Consider the following 27,287-nt stretch of genomic DNA (forward strand, 5'->3'; position numbering starts at 1 on the left):
TTGGCTGCAGCTACTCAATCATGGAAATCCAATCTGTGAAACACCTGACTAACCGTTCTTGTGGTAAAGCTGTTTCCAAAGGCCATTAGCAATTCCATATCGAGTGTTGCAATTGCAAAATAATGATTTTATTTTTGTGAGCTATGTGCTTCAGCAGATGCAGGTCCCATTCCGTGGTCTTGTGTGGCTTTGTGGTTGCGCAGTTGTTGCTCCATTTAACAAAACTAGTAAGGAAAACATTTTACAATTGTATTTGATTAAAAGGTTGGCATCCTAGGACAGCTAATTTCACTACGGTGATTGCATGACTGTATGATTTTATGGAAAGGGTGTAGCCAAAACAACCAAACAAGCTTATAAGAAAGCAAGTTCTTGTATTTTCTTCACTGGTTTAATAAATAAGTCATCTAACCCAGATCATCGCTTTGCCACCTTCAACTTGTTTGGTTCATCCTCTACTCCACACCCACTATCTGTTGGTGTCCCACAAGGCCATGTACTCTGCAGCCTATTCTTCTTCCCAGTATACATATTACATAGCTTCTCTTTGGGGAATCAATTCACTTATTCTCCTACAGAATCAATCCTACACTGGAGACACCCAGAATTCTTGTCAACAGTGTCTCAAAGTATTCTCCCGCTTTATCACAAGCAATGCCAGTCTCACACATTGCTTTTCAATCTCTGAAAATCCATTTCTTTATTACGGCTTACCCTACTTCCACCACATTACTGTCCCCTCACAAGGGTCCCATTGTCAACTTGGAGCCAAACTTCTTGCTTCAGCTGTGCCCGCTTTCATATTGAATGCAAGCTTTCTCATAAGCAAGGCCCCCATGTATGTAACCCCACCTTTTCACTGTCGACCTAATGCATGTGTTGACCTTCAGACATGTTGACCTTCCTTTTGTCCACCCAGTGACCGTATACCGGGCAGATATCCCCTCCCTGGTATGGTAACATTATTGGGGAGCTCAAATCAATAAGAAGTGAGTAGGGCTGCAGAACTGCCTCCAACAGCAATCTAGAGTCCGGCGGTTCCATAAACGTGGCATATAGCTACACTACTGAATATGTAAATGAAGCAAGTCCTGGGCATAAGAAGAATGGATTAAGAGAATAAAGCAATACTTTTTACTTATGTTTGCATTTACTGCCTTACTTTAACAACGGTCTATGTTCGTCAACATAATAAAACTATTAAAGATTATATGTTGCCAGCAAGACTTGTAAAATTACATCTCCTCTTAAAAAAGGGTAGCCCTTGGATGTGTAGTTTCAGGAGTACTTAATAGTAACCACAATGAAGAAGCATAGCTTTGTATGCATCTGGATAGGAATGAGCAGTTAGCCAGGGATCCAAACCAAAATAGAAGGAAATGGATTGCACAGAAGTCATAAGTATATTTTTCTACATAACACCAGGCTGAGAAGACCTGCCAGACAGAAAATACTAAAAGTGCTATACAATATCCTACATACATAATGTCAAAATCGTTGTTTATTTGGAAACTTAGAAAGTCTTGAATAAGATCATATTTACCTTTGGGGTCAGCAATAATGTGAGTGACACCTAATCTCTGGCACACAACATGGAAAGCCTGGTTCCCTGGATTACACCACTGATCAACGTAATCATTAGAGCAGGTCCAGATCATGTTATTCATAGTATCATAACAAGCACCTAACCAAAGGAGAACAAAGTAACATTGTTACATATAGTATCTAAAACATACACAAACATATATACACACACACACACAGATACAAATGAATACATACATACTCACTGTAAGAGCCTGAGGGAGCACCGCCAGCCTGCCCCCTAACTCTGTTACCCCAAACCGTGGTCCGTGAACATGTGCAAATGCTAGGCTTCGCCTATAACAGCCGCGTCCGAAGGAGCTGGTTATGCCGGCTCCAACCCCGATGCTGCCAGGTCTTAATGGGAGACAACGTGTCTATGGGGGCGATCCGATCGCAAAAGGGGAACTAACTACAGAGAATGAGGTTGGCTGGGATATCCCCTAGAAGTGCTAAACAGCAGAATGGCAGGCTGTGAATGCAACAATGCACAATGGTGGTATATACAAAAATACAAACGCAACAATGTGCAGATATTGACCAATAAACAACACTGGCACAACAATGCACAGGGGTGGTATCAGAATATAAACACACTGGTGCAACAATGCACAGGGGTGGTAGCAGAATATAAACACACTGGTGCAACAATGCACAGGGGTGGTATCAGAATATAAACACAGTGGCGCAACAATGCACAGGGATGGAATAAAATATACAGAGCTAATATATAAGGGAGACCACAGAGGGAGTCCCTGACTTATCTATGTGAATGTTCAAATATACGCTCTAAAGCGCTGTGGAATATGTGTGAGCTATTTAAATAACAATAAATAATAAAAACAAAATCAACAACAACAACACACTTATTTAAAAATACTAAAGAAAGAAAAGCTACAGTGTCCACAACTCACCAAGTCCTGTCACTATTGCCCCTCGTCCAAGGGAGCTGCCAGCAGCATCAATAAGGTCAGCTCGGTTTGTGAACTGACCATCAGAAATGTTAAACACAAGGCTGGAAGCAAGAACTGAAAGAGTAAAAACATTCAATAGATTAACACTTGTGCAGCAATTAGGCTTTATACTCGAGCTGCTGAAACTAGGAAAAGTGTTCTGATGAAAGTGGGTGAACAAAAGTAAAACCATTTACGTTAACAATCTAGTTCCAAAATCAGACCTGCATTTATTTATGTTAGAAAATTCCCTTCTCCCCAGTGCACATCCATTTCTTGCTGTAGACATTAAAAAATTCCCAAGTAATGGGTCACTGAAACAATTGTTATGAAACCACCAAAATAGAGGTTACCGTTAGCACATGTTGAATTGCTTGGAGTAAGCATATACTGTAGGTCATGTTAGTTAATAGGACAAGTGGGGGGTCCAACTCACAGCAAGGGCCACTAATTAGATGAGGGTATTTGTTTTTGTTTTTTTTCCCCCTTTTGGGGCAAAATACAACAAGTATGTAACTTTGTAATTCATAGCATGGGATGTAATTTTTGTACTCAGGGTTATTCAGACCTGATAATAGTTGTGCGAATTGACAAGCCGATCGATAGCAGACATTTCATGTTTCCAGATCATAGCGCACATGCACAACGACAAACAGCGACATAAATAACCAAGTACTTTTTTTGCAATCCCCTAGCAACTTGACTGACAGGAAGCATTAGTCAAGAACAGAACAGGCGCTTTCACGGAGGGTGTGTGCCTCATTCACCCGGTCTCTGACGTAGGGTCAGTTATGAACACTTGCACAGACTGGGAAAATCTTTAGATGGTGATTGAGTTGCAAATGAAATTACAAAACAGCGATCTTTTCGCAAGCCATTCACTGACTTGTACGGAGTGTGATTTTTACTCTTACTGGGCGGTGGCTAACTGATCGCAGTCGTCTTCAAATTTGCACAGCAGCGATCAGGTCTGAATCAGGACATCAGTTTGTTAGGATTAGTGATCTACAGTATTAAGCATACTCTGACATGTGGCTTCAGTGCCATATTTAAAACAAGAACTGCTGATAAGGTGACCCTACAAAGAGAGGGAATGACCTAACCAGGTTTACCAGAATATTTATATATAGCACTAACAGGAATTGAGTTCATATTGCCTTACATCATTACATCGATTGCACAGAACACTTATTTAGATTTCAAATTGTACAGTATAGGTTAGAAAAGATGCATCAGTTTGACAACAACCTGAAGTTAGGGTGGGGGAAGGCACCCAGGCACATGCCACCATCATTTTTGGACATGTTTTTAATGCACATATTTTATTGTAATTGATGCCAGGCACCTAGCAGGTGCAGCAGCAGCACGGTCAGAGCTCCAATCGCACTATCCACTAGTATATGGGGATTAAAACCATCTCTCCCCCTTCTCTGAGCGAGCTTGCCACAGATTGGATCCTTATTATTGATCCGAACCACAGCGCTGCAGCCTTCGCTAGCACTAGACTACAGTCACACTGACAATTGTGGTCAGTGTCACAGTGGTGGCCAGACTCTGAATGGTCAGATGCGGACTGAGGCAGTGTAGAATGAGGCAGACAGTGCGGTAGGGTAAGAGAGCAGATCCCAGATTGTCCGGTGGAGAAAAAGAGGAGGACAGGGAGGGAGGAGGAGCAGCGGCACACCGGATATGGAGGAGAAATAGATCAGAACACCAAACACACTGTACTTGCTAGGGGCCCAGCAGCAATGACATTTGAAGTTACAGATGTGACTAATCAGCATGCAGTCTGCCAGGAAACAAGGGGCAGGAGGAAGAGAGAAGAACATGTACTATGCAGCCAGAGCCCTATGTGCTGGACACAATCAGCAATGGAATTTCCTGAAGACACTATTCTTTCATAAGTTCAGGTCGCAGCTCCATTAGATGTTCAAGTACTCAGATGTCTGACATTACTTAAAAGGCCAAGGCTTCCCCAAACATGGTGCCCCCTGTTATATTTTCCTGGATACGCTCCTGACCATACTTATCATTCATACATAAACTTCCTGCAATTCAACTTCGTTTCCATCACATGGGACAGTATAAAGTGAGAACAGAGAAACAAAACATAGGAGAAAAAACACATGGGCGAAAAGAAGGAGACATTTTACTGTACAACTAATAGTGACTAGGTCTATGAGAAAGGTGTAGAGAAGAGAGATGCATAGGCTTCTAAATAGAGCACAAGAGAAGATGACCAGAGTGACCAGAGCAAAGCGCAAAACAACAAGAGATAAATGGAGTAGACGGATATGGACACTTACTTTTTAGAGACGACAACCCACTAGTTCCACCAAACAGAGATCGTGTGGCTGAGCTTCCAGAACCTCCAGGGGGTGGTACAATAAGAACCAAGTATGTGCCACATGTATACATTGGGGTCTTCCTTAACATTTTCAGTGGCAGGCCACAGCTTGTATTTGCTGCTGTAACAAAGAAGTTTAAGAGATATTGGGTCAAATGTAATAGAATGAAAGTTTCAGAAAGTGAGAGATTTTGGGAGAGTGTTCCCATTTTTTTAAAGTGGCAATCATTGACAATGCAAACGCAGGTTGATTTTGCCATGTAATTGATTGCTGCTTTAAAAAAAAAAAAAAAATAGGAAAACTCTCCCAAAATCTCTCACTTTCTGAAACTCTCATCCTATTACATTTGGCCCATTGTATTTATTGATCACCGGTGAACCCTACCCGGTGAACAATAAGTAATGTGCAGTAAAAATCCAACTGCGCCATCGATGTATGGTATATATAGTTCTCCCCCATCAATAGAAAAGTATTCTGTTTTGACCATGAATCATCCATGATTTTGATCCGTTGTAGGCCATCCCTAGTCTTCAGTACTCTCATGTCCCCGGGGGGTATGCAGTACACTCTGCACACTCAGGCGCTCAATATTTGTATTTACATTTTTTATATGTACATATACAGCCCTTTGTAACAAATATTTTAATTTAAAAAAGTAAATAATTTAAAATGTATTAGAATACAGAATAACATATAATTATACTCCCCCAAAAAAGGGGCAGCCTTACCAGTTTGGTCCTCTTTCAGTGTGTTGGAAATAGTTGATCCAGTGAGGGCGGCTAGAGTTGCTGAAGGAGAAGCTCTGTATCTGGACAGTCTACTGAGCAGCATTTCATTTATACTTTTTGCAGACTCCCCCTCTTTTCTCATTAGTATGATGCGCTCATGAAGGGGGCTTGCCATGTGCACGCCATTTTCCACCTAAGCGAGATATGCATATAGAAAAACTGTGATTAAATTGAAATTCTAATATCTGGAAAGGCTGACGAAATGAAACTTCAGAAGTATTGTACAGAAACAAACAGTTACAGGGTTGAGAATAGACACCAGCACAAAATGGCACATATTTTTATTCCTGCAAGTCTTATAAACAAAGCGTACTGTAAGTCCATGTTATATAGGAACTAGTAAAAATAGAACTTAAATGTACAGTAGGACACATTATATAAAAGAAGTGAATATATAAAGGTGAAATAACACACACATCTATATTACACAGTATACCATATAAACATAAACCACAGAAATGCCTAATACACAAATAGTGGCTGCTCCTCTAAAAGGATCCTTTGTTAGTCAGAATTCAATACCAAACACCAAAAAATAAGCCTTTCAGTAGTTAATACACCCCTAGTAGGAAATTTTTCCAAAGATATAGGATATATCATTAAAATTTATCATCCTCCAGACATGAAAAAACGTATTTCAGATTTAACATAAGAACAAGATTCCTGTAGAACGAGTGCAGGATTTGTAATGATAAAAGTTCAGCATACATGTTTGCATTGAATGCTGAAAGATTAAGTAATGCTTATTTGGTTCTCCTTGAAGACCATAACTGCAGATAATCAAATTACCAGCTGAATATTTGAACAATGCACTTTTAAACCTCTGTGTTTCATTCCTTAGACTTCTTCAGGGATAAACTAATAGGTAAAACCAGCTTTTGCAGACTGTTCACACATCAGTTTGCGAATAGGCTGAAGTCTAATACAACCAAATAATGAACAGGCTTAAACCCAGTAAAATTAAATGGTGTGGTTTAACTTCCTATTCAATAGTATATGCATTGTAAATACCTCAGATGTAGGCAAAAATTGGAATCAAATGGTGGGGTAAGTGTAAAGCTCCCATGTCTGATTTCTTGTACAGCTTTAAAAGAAAACCACATGTGGGAGCTTCACACTTACCCCACCATTTGATTGTACTTGGCTTCAGTCTTGTTGTATTTTGGTTGTATTCGACTTCAGTCTATTTGCAAACTGATGCAGGAACAGTCTGTTAAAGCAGAAAAAGGATTTGTAAAAAAACCCAAAAAATCCTACTTTCTCTCTCATATAAACCACCAGAACCAAAGGAGATGGCATTTCCTGTGGCCTGCTAAAGGTGGTATGGAGACATTGTAACATTTTGTTAATGAATTAGCTAATTATTAAAGGATTACTGCACATCGGTAATAAATACTGAGAGCTGGTATAGAGATAATCATAATCCGGGGAAGAGCTTTGCTAGAACATTTTTCTAGAGCCATTTTCGAAATTAGTTAAATCTACAAATGAGAATATTTAGTATTAACGGAATTACTGTTACAATTAGGCAACTAGAAAAGGGGGGGGGGGGGTGGAAGCTGGTCATACATTTTGCCTATTCTGACACCTATCAAGCTGAGAAATCAAGCAAATCTCATGTGTTCTAAATCCGATCTGCAGTCCTGTGCACATTGGATCGGAGACCCTAGATCACAAGTGCTGTCTGTTGGATGGGACAGCCTCCGGCAGCACTTGCTGGGATCACATGCGATACAAGGTATGCAAAAGGACTGCATAAGACCCTGCAGCCCAGAAAGCTCCCAAGCAGTTCAAGGGGGTTCAGCTGCAACTTCAGTGTAGAGGAAGTGCACAGTTGAACTCCCTAAGCAGGAAATGTTCCTGCTTAGGGAGTTGAACTGTGCACTTCCTCTACACTGAACCCATATTTGATTGCTGTTTGCTGTTGGTCCCAGCTTCACCAATCCGAATGTGCTAATCTCCTTCTAAACCTTGAAGACGTACTGAAGGTTATTTTCTAAAACACCACATTGGACCACCACATCCTTCTGAGGAACACTATTTCCCCTAAAAAAAGTGGTTAATATCTTGGTACTAAAACTGATTGGACATCAGACACGCAGTGGAACAACCTGATTTTGTGCGTATTTATACACTATTTTTTATTAAATGAATTAGATCACCTAAGCGCCCATATACACTAACTCTCACTACTGTTTGACTTACTGAAATAAATGTTTTACAGTAAGGGGGGGGGGTCAGGGAGCAAAACATTTTCGGAAAAAAAAGAAATGCATCCACACTTGTCAATGGTCAAAAAGAAGGGTGTACAGATGTGTCCATATAAATCTTGGGTTTTTTTCCTCAATTTGTCACAACATGTAAAACATGGCTTAGCTTTTGTTCCAAATTTAGCAAGTAGATGGATTCTAAGTCCAAAGTGTGCCAAATTGTGCCATACATGGCACAATAAAACCAAGATAAATGTTGACACATCTGTATATTTTTTAAACTTTAGTAGGGAAACAATTGACATTTTCTCATTTAATTTTATGGTCATGTGTAAATGATGAGCAAACAAAGTACAATGTGGCCAATAACTCCCCTCCAATATTGAGAAATTGTAATGTGACCACACCTACATTATCCACCTGCCACCAGGAATGACTAAACCCTGTGCAAGTTTGCTGCAGCACACAGTGACTGAACACAAAAGGAACACCTTGTATAGCATTTATGCTTTGTATCAGAGACTCTGGAAGCTCCATATTGCAGACAACAAGATACACAACAGAATAGACTTCTGCAATCTAGCAGTGCCCCAATGTTTGCAGAAGGGCCTATCATGTGGCACTTAAGTTGCAGGAATGACATTAGCTTTTGCTACACAGCAAGTAATGATTCTAGATTGTCCCTAAACTTAGCCCATTACATTTCTCACATCAGATAATGAAAAATTGTTTATACACTACTTCCAACAAACAAGTGTACTGTGCATAACCAAAAGCTAGGTCAGAGTCTATATTTATGGCAGATATCCAGAACAAGAAAGGGGCATGGCACAAAATCCGAGATCTCTACTGATAAGCTTCCAGAAATTGGGCCTACATTGTTTCATTATAACTTAGAAATGGCAATTCAATTGTTTTACGCTGTTACTGCTATTTGATGGTGACTGACGAAGCAATTTCAATTGTTGCTCCATTAGGAAGTGAAGAGCCGTGTGAGGGGAGCACGAAATTTCAGCTCAGCGCCTCCCTGAGATGCAGAGTTGAAATGTGCAAATAGTGTCCAGTTTTTGGTTTCCATGAATGGGTTTCGCAACCAGTTTTACATGTACGTTCTATAATTTATAATACTAATTTAACCTCTTCCACCAGTTTAAAATTTACAAGCGAGGATAGCAATTAACTATACAAGGAATTGTACATTGAGTAAAATAAAATAGCAGGATATTATTTTATGCATTTAAAGTCACAATAGGCTATCCCAGTGGTTCCCAAACTGTGTGCTGTGGCAACCTTGTGTGCCTCATGAGCCTTGCAGGGGTGCCACGGATTGGTGGTCCAGGACCAATTCAAAGTATTTATGGTCAATGTAATAGACAAAACCAGTGATGGTGGCTGCCAATCAAAACAGAGGGGTAGATTTATCAAGTGACTATCAGGGGAATATGTGCTATCCCCATGCGTTATGGCAGGGGAGAGCTCTTCCCCCTGATATAGGACACCCGTGATGTGGGTTTTTAAGGTTTGGCAGTGCGGGGCAGGCGGCATAGCGCAGGGACGTTATTTAATAGTAGGATCCTGCCTCCTACCTTATTTATTAAACTGATTTGTGGGCACGCGCTCTCCGCTTATTTTTGCCATAAATTTCCTGCTTCCTGGTCTCAGACATCTTGAAATGAAAACAGAGCATGCGCCGGGTATACCTCAACCCAGGCGAACCTAATCCGGAGCATGCGCAGTTTTAATTTGAAAACGGCGGAGACCAACAAGCAGCGCTGAACAAAAGGAAAACTGCGCAGAACACACAGCCGGGGAGGAGCGCACACACGTTATGGGAGGATGCATATCCCTGATGGGAGGGGATAACGCACTCCCATAACGAACAATTATAAAATAATACATTCTGGCGATTTGCACTGCAGCTTCACCACGATAAAGTGGTGAAGCAAAAGGGGATTAATAAAGAATGTTATGAACCTGATAATAAATCTGCCTCATAATCTGGTCCTTCACCACAAAACTGACACAAAGGATGACAGATCAACGTAATCTACATAATTTCATTTTTTTGTTCTACATTATTTTTTGGCCTAGTTCTGACACTTTAGGATGCCATGATTCAAAAAAGTTTGGGAACCACTGGGCTATCCTATTGATTGGAATATATTGAAAGCATACTATATAAACACTCCAAACAGTTTTATGAGCAATTAACTTCCTTGAACACATGAAAGTCCCCTCCAACTAGCAGACTACTAACAATAAGTGTAAAGGACTGCTGCTAAAATCTAACGTCACAGCTCCATAATCAGACTTCAATACAAATGAAAGCAGAGCGTCAAAACCAATGGTGGTTTTAAATCATGAACTTTGATATTAGGAACAGTGATATTTGCAGAGTGATTACATCGTAAATGCAATTATCGACTTTGTATCCTCTCATTTCCAGAGCTCTTTCTGAGTTTAAACTGGTGCATGTTTTGAATGCACTATACTGTACCACATATTTTTCTCTAATATGATTGTATGATATGTAGTTACCCTAATCATTAATGTAACAAACAAAATAAAGATTTAAAAATGAAAAGGACTCACTTTTACACATTTTTTTTTTACATTCCTGCCATAAATGCACCCTATTTACAGAATACAACTAGTATAAGAAGACCATATTATCTTACACTTAGTTCAAAGATGTCCATGAAAACAGAGTGGCCTTTGGGAGTCTTCTCATTAAGGCTCGCTGGAGACCAGATCCAATAGAAGTATGTACCATCTGAGGATAGGTGCACTGTTGTCATATTGCTACCGACAGGAAAATGATTGGCTGGCATGGTGATTATCTGAGAGATCTACAAATAAAAGCATTAGTATAATATTGTCAAGTTTGTACATATACAAATAGTTATTGCAAGAAAATATAATTATATATATATATATATATATATATATATATATCGGATGGTTTGTTGGTGGTATAGGAGCGCTGACACTTGCAGAGCTAAAGCCCGAATATCTGGGCTTCTTGTGCCAAAATTAGTTTACTTTCTGGCACTAAAAGTTGGTTTTAGTCTGCACTTGTCCTTCAAGTAATTATTTGGACCGTCGCTCCCCTTCTGTTAGGTGCTTATCCCAAGCGCCAGGAAACTAAAAGAAATGGAAAGATAGAAGGGGGCGCCCAATAGTGCAATAAAGTTTTTTTTATTTAAAAAAAACAGAATAAAAAATACACTCATTAAAAAGGACTCGTACCGAGTTTGACCTCAGCAGTGGGCTGATTACCACTAGATATATACAATCCTCACTGGCAGTACTGCAATCTCAAAAGCAATAGTCACCGCTTCAGACGGCTTCCACGGGACCTCCTGGTTCTCCGGACAGCCGGCGTCTCTCAGAGTTCCAGGGTAGATGTTATACCGCTCGTGTCTGCTCTCTGCCAGGAGTATCAGGATGGAAACGTCACGATGGCCACGCCCCTACGCGTTTCGTCATGGACTTCGTCAGTGGGGTGACGAAGTCCATGACAAAACGCGTAGGGGCGTGGCCATCGTGACGTTTCCATCCTGATACTCCTGGCAGAGAGCAGACACGAGCGGTATAACATCTACCCTGGAACTCTGAGAGACGCCGGCTGTCCGGAGAACCAGGAGGTCCCGTGGAAGCCGTCTGAAGCGGTGACTATTGCTTTTGAGATTGCAGTACTGCCAGTGAGGATTGTATATATCTAGTGGTAATCAGCCCACTGCTGAGGTCAAACTCGGTACGAGTCCTTTTTAATGAGTGTATTTTTTTATTCTGTTTTTTTTTTAAATAAAAAAAACTTTATTGCACTATTGGGCGCCCCCTTCTATCTTTCCATTTCCATATATATATATATATATATATATATATATATATATATATATATATATATATATAGTGTAGATTATGTAGATTCAATAGGGAAACAAAAACAATAAATTTACATAATAAAATAATCATATAAATGTTTAATTAAAAAGTACTTCCAAATTTGAAAGCACAGCAACCATGCTTCCATTTCTTATTTCTCATAAAAGTCATTTTGTTCAATATCCAATAATAAGAGCTCGCCATACATTAACACTTTTGCTTACATGAACGATAAGTCTGATCTACTATACGGTGATGAGATTACGTATTGTAAATGCCTTGTACGGATGGCTATTATTATACTGAGCTGCCTAATCTAACTATACCTCAAGTAGCGCCTTAGCTGGCATATCACATTGCAACATGGTTCAGCAAAATGGGATTTTCATTTTAAACTGCTGACCTGACTGTAGACTCAGCACCCTTGGGTATAAAGGCAAATCCCAATTTAGATTCTATACTCTCCTAACAATATAGTAACAGAAGATCTCTATCTGGCCAACAATACACATCAAATTTTGATTGACAATATGTAAGTGAAAGACAAGTCTGGCACAGGAAAACGGAACGGAGAGTGTGACCAAGCTGCTAACTCCAGCTACCAGTCCTCCAGAAAGCTGGCAATGCGGAAGGTAACAGCAACTAGGGAAAGAGATGCAAGGTCTAAAAGCATGTCCAAACTGTGGCCCTCCAGCTGTTGTGAAACTACACATCCCAGCATACCTTGCCACAGTTTTAGCATTCCCTATTAGCAAACTGTGGCAAGGCATGGTGGGACTTTTAGTTTCACAACAGCTGGAGGGCCATAGTTTGGACATGCCTGGTCTAAATACTAACTTACAAAGCAACTTATTCACATCTCTTATATAGGCAAGTGATTCTAACACTGGAGCAGATTTATAAGGCTGGTGAAGTGATCAAGCGGCCAGTGATAAAGTACAAGCCTATCAGCTCTTACTGCCAAGTTACAGGCCAGGTTTGAAAAATATCAGTTAGGAGTGGATTGGCTGGCGCGTGATCACCGGCCACTTTATCACTTCACCAGGCTTAATGAATCTGCCCCACTGTCCCCTATGCTGAAAAGCACACACTCAACTGATAAACACAAGCTCAATACATTTCTCACCCTTCCTATTAACACATCAGACCCATTAATGCACTTAATGATACGATATTACTGCAAACGTCTCTGCAGAGCATTGAAAATAGGCATCACATCAGCGTTTACATCATTTTGTGAATATCATAACCAGCACACATACTCGCCTGAGCCAAGTTCTTCTAATTAAGTAAACAGAGAATGGGGTGCCTAAAAGAGCAGCAGTCAACAAATTATTTCGTTTTTGTGATTCCCCAACAACTACCATTCAAATTGCCCTAATAGCTTGCATTACCAGCTATAGCCCTCCTTGCTGACAACTTGGACAGTATCAGAACACCATTTGGGAGGGGGGATGAAGGACAAGTGGTCCCATGGAAGTGCATGCACAACTAGCTAGCTTTTCACAAATATGTACAATCACGACACTACACAAAGAACATTACAGAAGACACACCCTACCAGAAGGACAGTCCCTATTACTCTACTATAACAGGGCCTTATTGTGGTCCCCAAACTTGTTGCAGTAATATCCTGTTGGGAGACCATTGTCCTAACACTTACCTCACATTTCACAAATTAAAATATTTAACATGTACAGAGACTGGAAATATCCGTCTCCTAACCATATTCAGACCCAAAAGAAATGTTCAGTCAAATCTAAGGAGATAAACTAGTATTATAGGTTAACGGATTATTCCGTATTTCTGAATATTTTTTTATTTCAATAAGGAATCTTGCATTTATGTTGTATAAAAACATCTAACACATGAAATACACACAAATATGTTTTATTTGTGCATGAAACAAAGTTTCAAAAACATAAAACAAAGTTTGTGTACTATATCAGGTATTGAATTTGAATGCCGAGCAGTAATTTTCTTGCACATATTTAGTGCCAGTTATATATCCTATCCCCAGAAATGCCTTTAGCACAAAAAAATGTTAAAAAATTACATGACTATGGGCTTTCGGAATAATTTGGATAACGGATATTTGGATAAGGGATACTCAACCTGTATTAATCATTTTTTTTAAATATATATATACCGTATATATATATATATATATATATATATATATATATATATATATATACTGTATAAAATATATATTCCCTCACATGCAAACTACAAATAGAGATAACACATCTTATGCCCTTACGCATTGTGTGTGATAACTAAAAAGCTAATATGACTCACGAGGGAGAGAGAATTGAATGAATCATTTTTAAAATTACAGATTATGCAGAAATGGGGTGACATCAACTTATTTGGGAGTATAATTTTCATCCACAAAAGGCAGAGATAACCATTGCCTAGCACAGATGTGGGATGGGAAGAGAATAATGAAAATACAAAATATTAAATAAATGGGAACATAAAAAGTATTGGGGGTGTCTCTAAAGTGGGAAATGCAAGCAACTAACATTAACAATAATAGTGTTACATGTTAACCACAATAACGGGCAGAACAGCTTATTACCCACACATATGAATGACAATCAACAGAAACTTTCATCAAAATAAATGAGAACTCTCCAATAGCTAGGGTTTTACTCAACAGGTCAGACATAAAAATGATTTAAGCATAGCACAAAGTTCTGTGGGCAAGCATTAGCCAGGTGAGTAACGCCATGTCGAAGTAAACTTGGAAGCTGCGATCCACATAAGCGCTGGACGGTCAACATTGCTTTAGTTTTAATGTTGCACCAGGCATGTTAAGTACAATTATTTGCCATAGGCCTACACCGTCTTAATACATTTTTGAGAAGCAGTAATAACCCTTTTTGGGTTATCACTGTTCGATACATTTACACCATAATAATATCAAATACTGCAATTGAATACATTGTATGACTAGAAAACAAAGAAATGTGTTAACAGTACAGAAATGAATATAAACATTTAAAATTGTATCGTTCAAACTTTTGTATTGTAACCATACGCTTTAATCCAGCACTTCTATATTTTCTATACTTAGTACTATGTGTTCTGCAGCTTTCTGTGACTTCCGGTTTTACCTAAAGAGCCAGTTTACTTCAAACTGAATTTGGCAAGTTTTTCCTACTATACATTTGTTTATTTGGTGGAGAGATTATGCCCATGACGGCGACTGCATTCAGCCCCCAAAATGTACTCTGTCTAAATGAAACACTTGATAATTACCTGAAGGGTATGCTGATCGATTATCTGGAAAAGAAAATGAGGCTTGTTATCAAAAGATGCTGGTCGGTGAAGGAGTTTTCCATTTCCATAGGCAATCCAACCAGTTTCCAGCTCCTCATTTCGACAGTAAACAAAGCCTCTGAAAAGAAATAACTGCATTATAGTGCCATCTGTTTATGGAAGTCATAATATGAGCAATGTCTCTCTAGCTTTCTTCTCCCTCTACACAGCCTACCTTGGAGAACTTCTAAGGGCCTTAGATCTACATTACCATCTTTATGCTAAGAATACTCAAAAAAACTTACCTCTCCTCCCCTGACCTCTCCCCAGCGCTTCCTACATGTTCCAACGGTTTTGAAAGCTAAACATGCAGAATATTGACCTTAATGTCACCACCTTGCCATTCAGGACCCCTTTGCCTTCTCACATCTTACTGCTGCCATGCACAGTCTGGCCATAATACTTCAACATCTCTAAAATATGCCTCTTCCTCATCCATCGAGTCAACCAAATCTTTTCTTAATGACTTTGTCCTCTTTGGAATGGACTATATTTAACTTTCAAGATTCTTCCTTCCATTGAACTCTGCTTTCTTGCATAATACTACAGCATTGCTATACATACTGTATTGCAGATATTTCTACTGTCAGAGTGGACGCATCTGGTAGGCAAACACACGTACTAACTGGCCGCTCCATGTGTTTACACTGGACATGACAACTGGGCACAAATTTAAAGTTGCCCGCCCACTTTAGAGCTCAATACACACAAGCAGATGTGTCAATATATCTCAAGATATAGCTGCCGGGCCGGCGCAATAGTGCTGAACAACAGCTTTCACAGATAAATCTTATGTACACCCCGCTGTTCTGCAAAGCATATATTATCAATTCTATAGAATGGACAATATATTGCCCAGAGTGAACATGGCTTTATCCTGTAACCTCTCATGAGCAGGGGTTTTGCATGGTGTCCAAGGAATATCAGTTCTAGCTGTCACCCTAGGGCCAGAGAGAGTGATAAACAACCAGCCACTTAGCTCCTATCTGTCATTTTTCAAAACCCAGCCGAGCTGATTGGTTGGTTGTTTTTCACGCTCTATTTTCTCACTTTGTGAAGCTCAATACATCCGGCCCTTAGTGAGGTTTGAACGGAAAAATGCAAATTTACTCGGACTGGTTCAATGCTAGTTACTAATTGATTGCAAAATCAATTTGCAAAGCAAATTCAGAGAACGGCAACTTGCATTTAATTGAATTAACCCCTTTGCTATTCATGTACTGTAGTAATAAATTTGTTGACATCACAACTGTTAATTATAATGGTCATTTACCATGTTACTTCCCTCACTGCTTAAGCCTCTAATTCCCAAGTGAATTTGTCAAAAAGGTGTGAAAATTGCTAAGCAAACATTTTTATTCATCATAATTATCTTTAATGCTTACCTTATATAGGAAATATAATACAATTTTATAGAACTTTATTATTTAATTTGGTACTTGTGTAGTATCACAGCTCCCATGATGTGCATCGCATAAGAAAAAATCGCATCGCATGCGATGTGATGCGATGCCATTTTTCAAAGAAATCATTGACATGTGTTGAAATCATGTTAAATGCACCCCAAAGGGCATTTGTTACTGTACCACCCCCACTATGAACGCCAACCCGAAGCGTGGCGAGCGCAGCGAGCCCGCGAGGGGCGGCGGTACGTGTCCTGCGACCTTTTCATACCCCCACTATCCACGTCGGCGTGGAGTTGAGAATAGAAAGTGTGGCGAGCACAGTGAGCCCGAAGCGTGGTGAGCCCCGCGGATACCTTCACAGGTATCTGCGTCCCCTCGCTGGCTTCACAGGTATCCGTGTCCCCTCGCGGGCTTCACAGGTATCTGCTGCGCTCGCCATGCTTCGGGCTCGCTGCGCTCGCCACACTTTCTATTCTCAACTCCACGCCGACGTGGATAGTGGGGGTATGAAAAGGTCGTAGGACGCGTACCGCCGCCCCTCGCGGGTTCGCTGCGCTCGCCAAGCTTCGGGTTGGCGTTGATAGTGGGGGTTGTACAGTGTGAAAAAGACATTTGGGGTGCATTTAACATGTTTGCTACTAATTTAAATGCATTTGGATGCATTTGTGATCAATATCGCATGCCATCGTATCGTATCACATGGCATGCGATTTTTACAACATAGACATAAAAAACTCGGAAAAATCGCATCGCATGCCACTACATATGGCATGCGATGGGAGCCGTGAAGGTATACAAGTACCTTTAATTTTATATAACAAATGTGAGCGATGGTGGCATATTTAGTGGATGTTTTGCACATTTCTCACAGATGTTGGCACTCAAACAGTTAACAGAGTCTTATGGTGCCCACACACGCACCGATCCCGGCAGTGCGATGCTATGCGATGGAGTGCGCGCTCCCGCGGCACCTCATCGCACAGTACAAAAAGCATGTGCTGCACATACTTTTTGTACTAGCTTTTTATCGCATAGCATCACATCGCATGACCAAGGCATACGATGCGATGCTATGTGTGCTAGTTAAGCACAGAACACACGCCGGGATCGATGCGTCTGTGGGCACCTATAGGGGAGAATTCAGCTGCTGGCTAGTATCTCCCCTCTGCCAAATTCCCTGTTGATTGTTTTGACTATGTAACTAGAGCGTGCAGATCTATCATCCACCAAAAGATAGGTAGATAAGAGATAAGAGCTGTGGGCAGCCACATCTTGAAAGTATCAGTGCAAGTCTAAAACAGAGATAGCAAAAAGGAGGAGTAGTGTGTGCTTTAATGTAAAGTGTATTAGGCATTGATCAATATACAAGTGTGCAGTGTAGATTAGGATAAGGTGTTTTCAGGTAGCAGTCCAGGGCCCTCAGCAGAAAGGATCATTTATTTTATCATTCACATTTTGAGTTGCGGGTATGCCTTTATTTAAAGATACAGTGAGCTGGGGTGATGAAATTGTTTTCTTATTCCACACTATTGAGAAACACATGGAAAATAGGGTTGTTGTATAGGTAAATGCACTTGGGGTGAAAGCTTCTCAGGTTGCTATAATAAAATTGACCCATTGCATTCAATACACAATGCTCTGCTCCTGGACTTCCCTGGTAATGTAGGATTGCCAGCACCTGTGTGGAACTAGGTTATTGACGAGAAGGTTGTTTCAACACAGGTGATGACAATCATACATTACCAGGGACATCCAGTAACAGAGCATTGTGTACCGCACAGGTCTTCAACCTGTGGCCCTCCAGATGTTGTGAAACTACATGTCCCAGCATGCCCTGACAGTTTTGGCATGCTCTTGTAGGAAATAATGTGGCAATGCATATTGGAACATGTAGTTTCACAACATCTGGAGGGCCATAGGTTGAAAACCCATGCTGTACCGAATGCAATGGGTCATGTTGGGGGGTATGTGATTGCTTGAGCAGGGCCTGTTGTAGCACTGATGTACTGTGTAGAGAATGTAAACTATATAATAAAAGGCCAATGCTGTTCCTGACCTCTACTGGGGGGAATTCAAGTGTTGTGCACGATGGCGGCACTTGATGGAACAATTCAAATACTGCTCCATTCGGCCATGCACAGCCACTGACGTAGACATTACGGTTATGTTTTTAGAATTCAAACTAAACAGAAAAAAAAGTATTTGGTAAAGAACTGCAAAATGAATATGAATAACTTACAGCAAGTCTAATTTGTGCACTTAAATTATTCTATGTTTTTACTTTTTGTACTATCGAGTTCTGTATTTTCAATTTCTATGACGCATCCCTATTGCATGTCAACATAACCTTCCCACATCACATATACAGGCAAGTACTGCAAGGCACAGCCTAATCACTTCATTGGTCTACTTTTGTTGTTTTGCACATATACACTTGTTAACTTTCAGAGGAAAAAAGAAACATTTGAGCAATAATTTGATGGAAATAAACCATATTTAATGTGCCAGATAGCACATGGGGAACATTAGTCATTTAGGGCATGACCTTTAAATCTACAAAAGTAATTTCTTTACAACTTGTATGTAAACATAAATGACTGCTGCCCATTTCTCTACTACAAGGCATTCAGAGGAAAACGTAGATTTATTTTCACTTTAAGGTCTGTAACCTTGAAACAATACTTAATCATTAATTCAGTGGGAATGGTGTCTAGTTCAGAGATTGGCTATCCAAAACCTATGACATCAGATTGGCAATCTTCAAAATCCGAACTTGCGCTAATTTTGGTGACAAGAACCGACTAAATCAGAACTCCACATCTCTAGTCTAGCTAGGCTTTGTGCATATAGCAGTAGTATAGTATTTACCCAACATCCAATGTGTAATGCTTTTCAATAGGCTTTTTGGTCTTTTAGAAAGATTAACAACTTAAGCTCAGCAAGTAGTCACACAAAGTACTGATTTCAGAACAGCATATTCTTTTTGCCATTGTAGTAAAAATGAAGACTCACCGTAAAGTGCCGTGCAGTCCAGAGCCCAATTTGCTCAAGCCTCTGCCCACTGAGTTAGTTGTATAGAGGTAAAGCCCATCTGATGCCAAGCAGCGACCCAAGTCCACGTCTAAAATGTAAAAAAGTGAGCTCAGTCAGCAAGAGAAAAATACAAGGTATAAACCAGTACATCACAAACATTACTCTTAGGTTTCTGAAGGGACTGTAGGTTCCCATACCTACAGACACTTGGTATATTTACTAAGGGATTGGTACTAAATCCCGGCGGTCAAAATCCCGACGCCGGAATCCCGACAAGTGGGGGAGCTGTGCTCGGCACACAAATTTATTCTCCCTCTATGGGTGTCGTGAACACCCATAGAGGGAGAAATTGTCGGGATTTCGGTGGTCGGGATTCCGGCATCAGGATTTTGACCGCCGGGATACTAACTGCATCCCATTTACTAAAGTGCAAAATTTACAAAAGTGGAGTGGTTGCCTATAGCAACCAATAAGTTTTACTTATCTATCTAGCGTCTTCTAGAAGATAATAGCTAGAATCTGATTGGTTCATTTCCAGTTCTAGAAACCCACACTTTGGTAAGTATACCCTTAGGACAGTGGTTCGCAAAGCTCTTGAAGGGGGGGATTGCCTCGGGTTGGTGGACTGAAACAATTACAATTATTTATGGTCAAACGGATAAGCAAAAGCATTTTTAATGGATGGCAATAAACCATGTGGACAATCAGAAGCACAACACCATGTAACTGGCCACTAATTTTATATTTTTTTCCAGAGAACAAAATGCTGAAACAGGGTGCCATGATTTAATAAAGTTTGTGAACCAATGCCCTAGGAGAGAAATGTTATAATGCTCAAAGTCTTATAACTACATATACTATGTTTTAATTATTAGATCTAAAAAAGCCTCATATCACCTATATATTTTTTTTCTTATCTGTATATGTGTTAACAAAATTTTAAAGAAATCAGAAAGTAACATTAGTAGCCTGCTTATGAATCTACACGTCTGTACACACCGCAAGGGGAGAATTCAACTGCTGGCTAGTAACTCCCCTCTGCCAAATTCCCTGTTGATTGTTTTGACTATGTAACAAGTCCGTGCAGATCTATCATCCACCAAAAGATAGGTAGATAAGAGATAAGAACTATGGGCAGCCACATCTTGAAATCCCAAACATTTTACTTTTATTCTGATAACAAAACAATAAAATGAAACAGAGTGATATATACTGTACTACGCAGCAGCTAGTGAGCTATTTATAAAAAAAAAAGTGTTAACACATCACAACCTAAAGAAATGTAAAAAAAAAAAAAAAAAGACGAAAACAAAACAAACCCCAAAACACAATAACATGCAACGCCACACAACCTGCACTAAATCCGAGGAATACATAATCAGAGCCTGATTCTTGTTGGCTCTGTAAGCAGCGAAAATCACTGCTTGCCAAGCTCTGAGACTCCAGCCTGCCAAACACCAAATGCCACCCCCCCTCCCTGCCGAATCCCCTCGGTACCATGAGAGGGGATGTATTCGCTAACAAATCCACTCACATGTGGCTGGTAGCATGAGAAATCATTTGAATGATTTCTTCGGCCTTAGAGCATATAAGTCCTTCCCTTGCCCGCTGAAGAGGAGGCAGGCATCGGCCCGCCTGTGTTTCCATGGAAATGCCCATAAAACGCTTGGTGTTCCCATGGTCTGGGCTGATGTCTGCTTCTCTGAAGTGAACAGCTCGGAGAGTGTGAAACTCACCAAAACAGTTTGCTCCTGGGGACTACACATGTGCAAATACACGTGGACACATGCGCAGACCCCCAACCATCCAGGCAGGGCTGAATTTGCCCCGTTCAGATCACTGATGATTTAGGTCCTTAAGCCTCCTTCAGATATATTAAGCATCCTGGAATTTTGTCACAGCTCAGTCAAAGTACACGGGTCTCTCCCAACCAAGGTACCGATTCCACGATGAGTGCCCATACTATTGACCAGGGTTTTTCCCAGGACTTTTGTCCCAGGTAGGCAGCCTGGGTTATGTGCTAATAGTAAAAAGCTCCTGATTGGCATTTGGGGCTGCCTAGAGGGGGGTGGGGGGTTTACACTTCCAAGCAGAGACTCAATTAATCACCACTTTGGTATAATTGTATTAGCTTGTCAGTGGATATCTCCAGTTGCTTCACAGTTACTCCATATTTCCATTAAGTACCTACCTTAGGTTTAAGGGAGTCCCTGGGATGTAGCTTTCTAGTAGTCCCTCACTTTGCTACTACCTAATACACATTATATACCTACTCTCCACATGGCAGAACCCTATTATCCACAGTAATTTATTGAATGATAACTACCAGCTCTGATGGAGCTATCTAACTAGTCCCAATGCTGGCGCTGAGGCAGGCAAAGCCAATGCAAGATAAGTGGCCTTTTATTCTGTGAAAAGAGTGGTGAGATACATAGGTCCGCAGCTAGGTATCCTGCAGATCTAGGTATTATTGTGGGAAAAGGCAAACATTTTCATCCACAAAAATAGGGGCATAATGGATACCCCAAAATAAAAAAATTCACAGATAATAAAATTTCAGGAATAATAAAATACCAGCCCCTAAATCTTTCCATTACCAGCTATTTGTACACACCCATCCCATAAAGTCAACAAAATTATATACTGTATCTGCCACACTCCTAACATTGATAAATTGACATTAGCTAGAATAATTCTATTAGCTAGAGTCATCACAGGAACTTATGAAATTACATTTACTATATGAATATGCAATACAAAATTGTTCTCCATCAACGTTACAGCTGCACATTTTAGGTGGAATATAGGTTGTCCATATATATATATATATATATATATATATATATATATATATATATATATATATATATATATATATATATATATATATATATATATATATATATATATATATATAAAAAAAAACATATTTTGACACTTTTTAAATTACCTTTACTACAATTGTGTGGCTTTATAGCATAACAGGATATGGGTGTATTACCTACATGAATTTAATGTATTTTTGGGGCGAAAAAACTTTCATCATAATGAATAAAACTAGGATCAAGAACAGGTGATAGGGCAAGTACTCTACTTGTTTGCCAAAGCTTTTTACCTTTATTCTCATTATTTGAACCACTGGACCCATCAGGAGCTGGAAGCATATCTTCAAAACCCCAGGATACAATGTGCTTGCTTCCCAGTAAACAAGAGGGGGATCCTGGCCCTCCTTCTAGAAGCAGCAGCCTGAAGAAAAAGCAGAAATATTCCTAACAAGACTGAAATAACATCTACAGTGTGCTCTACAAGCTTAGAGATCAATAAATCAAATAGCAGTCAGATGAAGCTGAGCCGCACCAAACAGCTCAACATTCATAATTCATGAACAGGAGAGGTCACATACTGTGCAACGGCCTTTACTTGCTTCGCAAGTACCCATTTTGAATAATTGCTTTATTGTGGGAATGTATTAGCATTCTCTTTCATTCTTCATAATAAAAAATATAATAATGAATAAAGTAAGCAATTCTTGTTCCAGGCCAGAGGGATTTACAATAGTTATATCAAAGAGTGCAATATAGCTAGATGCTTCAAAAGGGCCTGTGTTCTCCTAGATGTTTGGTACAGCCTGTTCCCATTACAAGCGAGACAGTACCAGCATGCAGAAGGCTGTTACGTTATTCACTGTGATAATGACAGCAGTGCCACTATACTCAATAGATGCATTTAATACCTCCGCAGCCTAAAAATCCTGAAAGATTCTTTACGATCGGGCCTGTTTCTGGTTCACTTGCAAAAGCAAATTCTCTCTCTAATGAGCAAAAACCCCACCCAAATCTAACTCTCTCTGCACGTTACATCTGCCCCACCTGCAGTGCACATGGTTTTGTTCATTATAGAGAGAATTTGCTTTTGAAAGAGAACCAAAATCAGGCCCATAATGTAAAGTGGGCTATACATTTTTTTTTTCAAATTGAAGGTATTCATTCCACGTCAGCTAGCATATGGCATTGACAAAACCAATATTGGCTATTAACACATAACCATTAGTACAGATTAGTGTCCCATCTTTGGCCGGCGCTCGCCAGATCCCTTGCACTGGCGAGCACCGGCGATAGAGACTGGGACGCGCGTGCGTCTCACATGCACGTGCGTCCCAGTTTCCCGTCGGCGGGGGGACGGGAACCCTGTCTGTCTCCGCTTCAGGGAGACAGACAGGGTTGGGGGGGGGGGGGGGGTGCGGAAAGGCGGCGGGGACCCGGGGCGACCCTCGTCAAGACGGCGGGGACCGGGGGGGGCCCCATTGTAAGGGGACGCGCGAGCATCTTGTGCGTGCGCGTCCCATTACGGCGGCTGGTGGGGGATGGCGAATCTTCCGCCTTCCCCTGCAAAGATGGGTCAAGCTCCATCTGTATTTAAAAGATCTTAAAAGCACTGTAGGCATACTGGTAACATAGCAAAATCTGTGGGAAAAAATGGTTGTTTAACCCTTGTTTAACCCCAACGTTGCTTGGAGAGATCCACAAAATATCCTCTAAAAATGCCAGAACCACTAACAGCGACTGTTCGTTTAGTAAAAAGAAATGCAAAAACAGCCAAGTCAATTATTCAAAGATTAGTTAAATATTGCACCCAAAAAAAGAACAGTCACTGTGAGCGATGCTGGAATTTTTGGCGACTATCTGCACACCTCTTTTACAGCAACGTTTGCAATCAAAGGTTAAGATTGTATTCTGTAGTTGGCAAAGAGCATAGAAGGAATTATTTGCATATAACCAACCACAAATCCTAAATTAAATGAACCTTTCATTTTTTACATTACTTCTATAATAGAGTAAAAACCTGCAAATACTACTTTTAACTTGGCTTTCTGTATTGTATTAAAAGGGCAGGGTTTCCTGTTCTTTTTAGTTTACATTAGCAAACCTAAAAAAGATTGCAAATTCTCGAGCTCTACCACTGGTTACAATTAGGGATGTGCAGATCCTAAATTTACCCGGATCTCAAAATGGGCTCTTATTGGCTATTTGGCTGTCACATGTTTTGGAGTCAAAACATGCAAAAGCTGATAGCCAATAAGATCCCATTTTGAGATCCGGGTAAATCCAGATCTGCACATTCAGTTACAATATGATGTGGTGTTTTGTGCTAACCAGGGTAATTTCGACATTTCAGTGAAATTCACAAGAATCTATGCAGTGGGATGTAACAGACAAGTAGCGCAGAGATGCTAGTTGAACGCAGATTTTTTCGTTAACGCTGCCACCATATACAAGGCATGGTTTTGACTTGTAAAGGACTGTCTCTTTAAAGAAAATAAATAGGTCCCGTTTTGTCCAACATCCTGCAACTTTGGTGAACTCGGAATGTATTACATCCCGACGATAGTATACAAGGTCATGTAAATGCTTTCAATAAATGAAAACCAATACTGGCCAAACAGATACCCTACAGTATTGCAGCGAAATTAGGAAAATGGCCAAGATGATAGAAACCATCTGGAGAAGGAATTCCATAAGGCTGTGAATGTGGTCAGTTTTGACCATATTGTAAGGTATCAATGATGTTTGATTTTATAAGGCCACTGGGTCAGATCTTATCCAACTTTGTCATCTAGGTGAGTCTCTAGATTGGACAGTATTGGTCACAGTCACGCCAACTTGCAAAGATAAAATGAAATAAAGTTTTTGTACAGAATTTAATCCAAGATACATAAAAGGTAAATATCATGGTGCTGCTTTATGCATTCCCTTATATTATCAAAACAAACTTGTCAATGGTTTGATTTTCAAAGTCAGAAAATATCAGTTTATGTGTAACACATACAAATATGTAACACTGTGATACTACCTTGCCCACACACAATCTGTTTCCCACAGGCCATTCTCATCCAATTACAGATGCATGACTATTATACTAGGCATGTGGTACACTTAAACAAAAATAAATACAAACAATATTTTTTGGCGAAATATGGTCAACCACATTTGGCCACCAAGTATCTGAAAACAGTATTTTATCTATTTATCTATTTATTTATCTATTTATGGGCAGCAACTAATCATAAGTCAAATCAACTCCACGCCGACGTAGATAGCGGGGGTATAAAAAGGTCGGAGGACGCGTACCAACGCCGCTCGCCACGCTTCGAGTTGGCGTTTATCGTGGGGTGGCGTTAACAATGGGGGGGGGGGGGGGGGGCATTTGTCATGTCAAATACCCATAAGGGTGGCTATACAATAAAAAAAAAAAAAAAATTCGGGCCCATTTAACATTGTTCCCTATGTAAAATCACGTCCATCGCATCGGTCGCATCGCATGCCTTAACGCCATGCGATGGACGCAAATTTTTAATTGTCGGGGAAAAGGCTAAAAATAGCCCCGAAATCGCGTTGGTTGCGTCCATCGCATACCTTAAGTTAAGGTATGCGATCACCTGCGACGGGCGCTGTGCTAGGAAATAAGTACCAAAATAATTACTCCAGAAGGTCATCACATCACATGTGTAGTCAGCAGACAGGTGGCAGCATTGTGGAGGCACAAAATGATGAAAGGAGTCTAAAAGAACAGACAATTCAACAGTTTTCCTTGAATCACTGCCTTACATTAGAAAAGTCATCAGCCTGACTGTCAGCAACACGTAGTCACGACCCCATGCCGAGAAGATCAGGACCCATAGGGGGATATTCAATCACCGTGGGTTTCCTTCCACACTCCAAAAATATACTGGTAGGCTAATTGGCTCCCAACAAATTAACCCTAGAAGATCTCTGGGTGTGTGTGTGTGTGTGTGTGTGTGTGCGCATGTACATGTGGTAGGGAATATAGAGAGTGGGGCAGGGACTGATGAATGTTCAAATATTCTCTGTACAGCGCTGCGTAATATGTATGCGCTATATAAGAAACTGTTAACAAATAAATATCACCCCACAAGAACTACCATATTGGATATGCTCTGACCCAGCCGGCTAACCAACACACGGACTTGTTCACTTGCTCCCTAATGTATCCTACCCCTAGACAGACAGACAGACAGACAGACAGACCTCTAGCTACACATCTACGACCTCTTTGGGTTCCTTCTTAATGTCCTTCCAAACCAGACTACCATCCTACAGCAGAAAGCAGCTCTATAAGCTTCCCTACATGCATTATCTGTACTTTACAGAAGCCAATATAAAATGTACACTAACTCAGAGATCCAAATAGAACATTTGTACCAATATTAAACAATGTAAGCCTTTAATCCTTACTCATTATTTGATGCCATTCCTAATTACAAGATTTAGGGCCTGATTCAGACCTGATTGCTGCTGTGCAAAATTGCAGAGGTCTGCAACCTGATAGCCGCCTCCCAGACAGAGAATTCCTGCCCGAGCAAGTCTGAGAATTACTTGCTGATGGATCACTAAGTTGTAAATCAATTGGCAACTCACTCACCATCAATTTTCCAAGACTGTGCAAGTGTTTTCGTTACTCTGACCCTTCCTCAAGTCTGTGACAGAGATAGGCTGATCAAGGCTGGATCCGATGCCACACACACTCTCCCTGAAAATGCCTGGGCATACCTACGTTTTTCCTAATACTCCCAGGAAACGGACAGTTACCACTCACAAATTGCAACTTCCTGTCAAACTCTGAGGTGATTGTGAAAAGACTCAGCGCTGGTTTTTTTGTCGCTACTCCACATTGCGCAAGCGCGCTGTGGTCCAGATGCATGCAAAGTCCTTCAATAATCAATCGGCTTGCA

At 40.4% G+C, this 27,287-nt stretch overlaps 1 protein-coding gene across 1 annotated transcript in view; it reads right to left on the minus strand.

Annotated features, from left to right (window-relative positions):
• Positions 1-1,543: 1,543 nt before the first annotated feature.
• LOC146055808 (uncharacterized) overlaps positions 1,544-27,287 on the minus strand; it is a gene marked incomplete at its 3' end in the record, with an annotated part of 36,879 nt that continues 11,135 nt past the window's right edge. Inside the window, exons 4-11 of the mRNA XM_083168319.1 lie at positions 22,653-22,783; positions 19,517-19,625; positions 15,039-15,177; positions 10,562-10,732; positions 5,614-5,806; positions 4,844-5,005; positions 2,499-2,612; positions 1,544-1,684 (exon numbers count right to left, since the gene is read on the minus strand). Coding sequence (XP_083024445.1) covers positions 1,544-1,684; positions 2,499-2,612; positions 4,844-5,005; positions 5,614-5,806; positions 10,562-10,732; positions 15,039-15,177; positions 19,517-19,625; positions 22,653-22,783 — 1,160 coding nt within the window. The remainder of the gene's footprint in view (positions 1,685-2,498; positions 2,613-4,843; positions 5,006-5,613; positions 5,807-10,561; positions 10,733-15,038; positions 15,178-19,516; positions 19,626-22,652; positions 22,784-27,287) is intronic.

Source organism: Crinia signifera, unplaced genomic scaffold (genome assembly GCF_055691185.1).
Source record: "Crinia signifera unplaced genomic scaffold, ASM5569118v1 HAP2_SCAFFOLD_611, whole genome shotgun sequence".
NCBI classification, from domain to species: domain Eukaryota; kingdom Metazoa; phylum Chordata; class Amphibia; order Anura; family Myobatrachidae; genus Crinia; species Crinia signifera.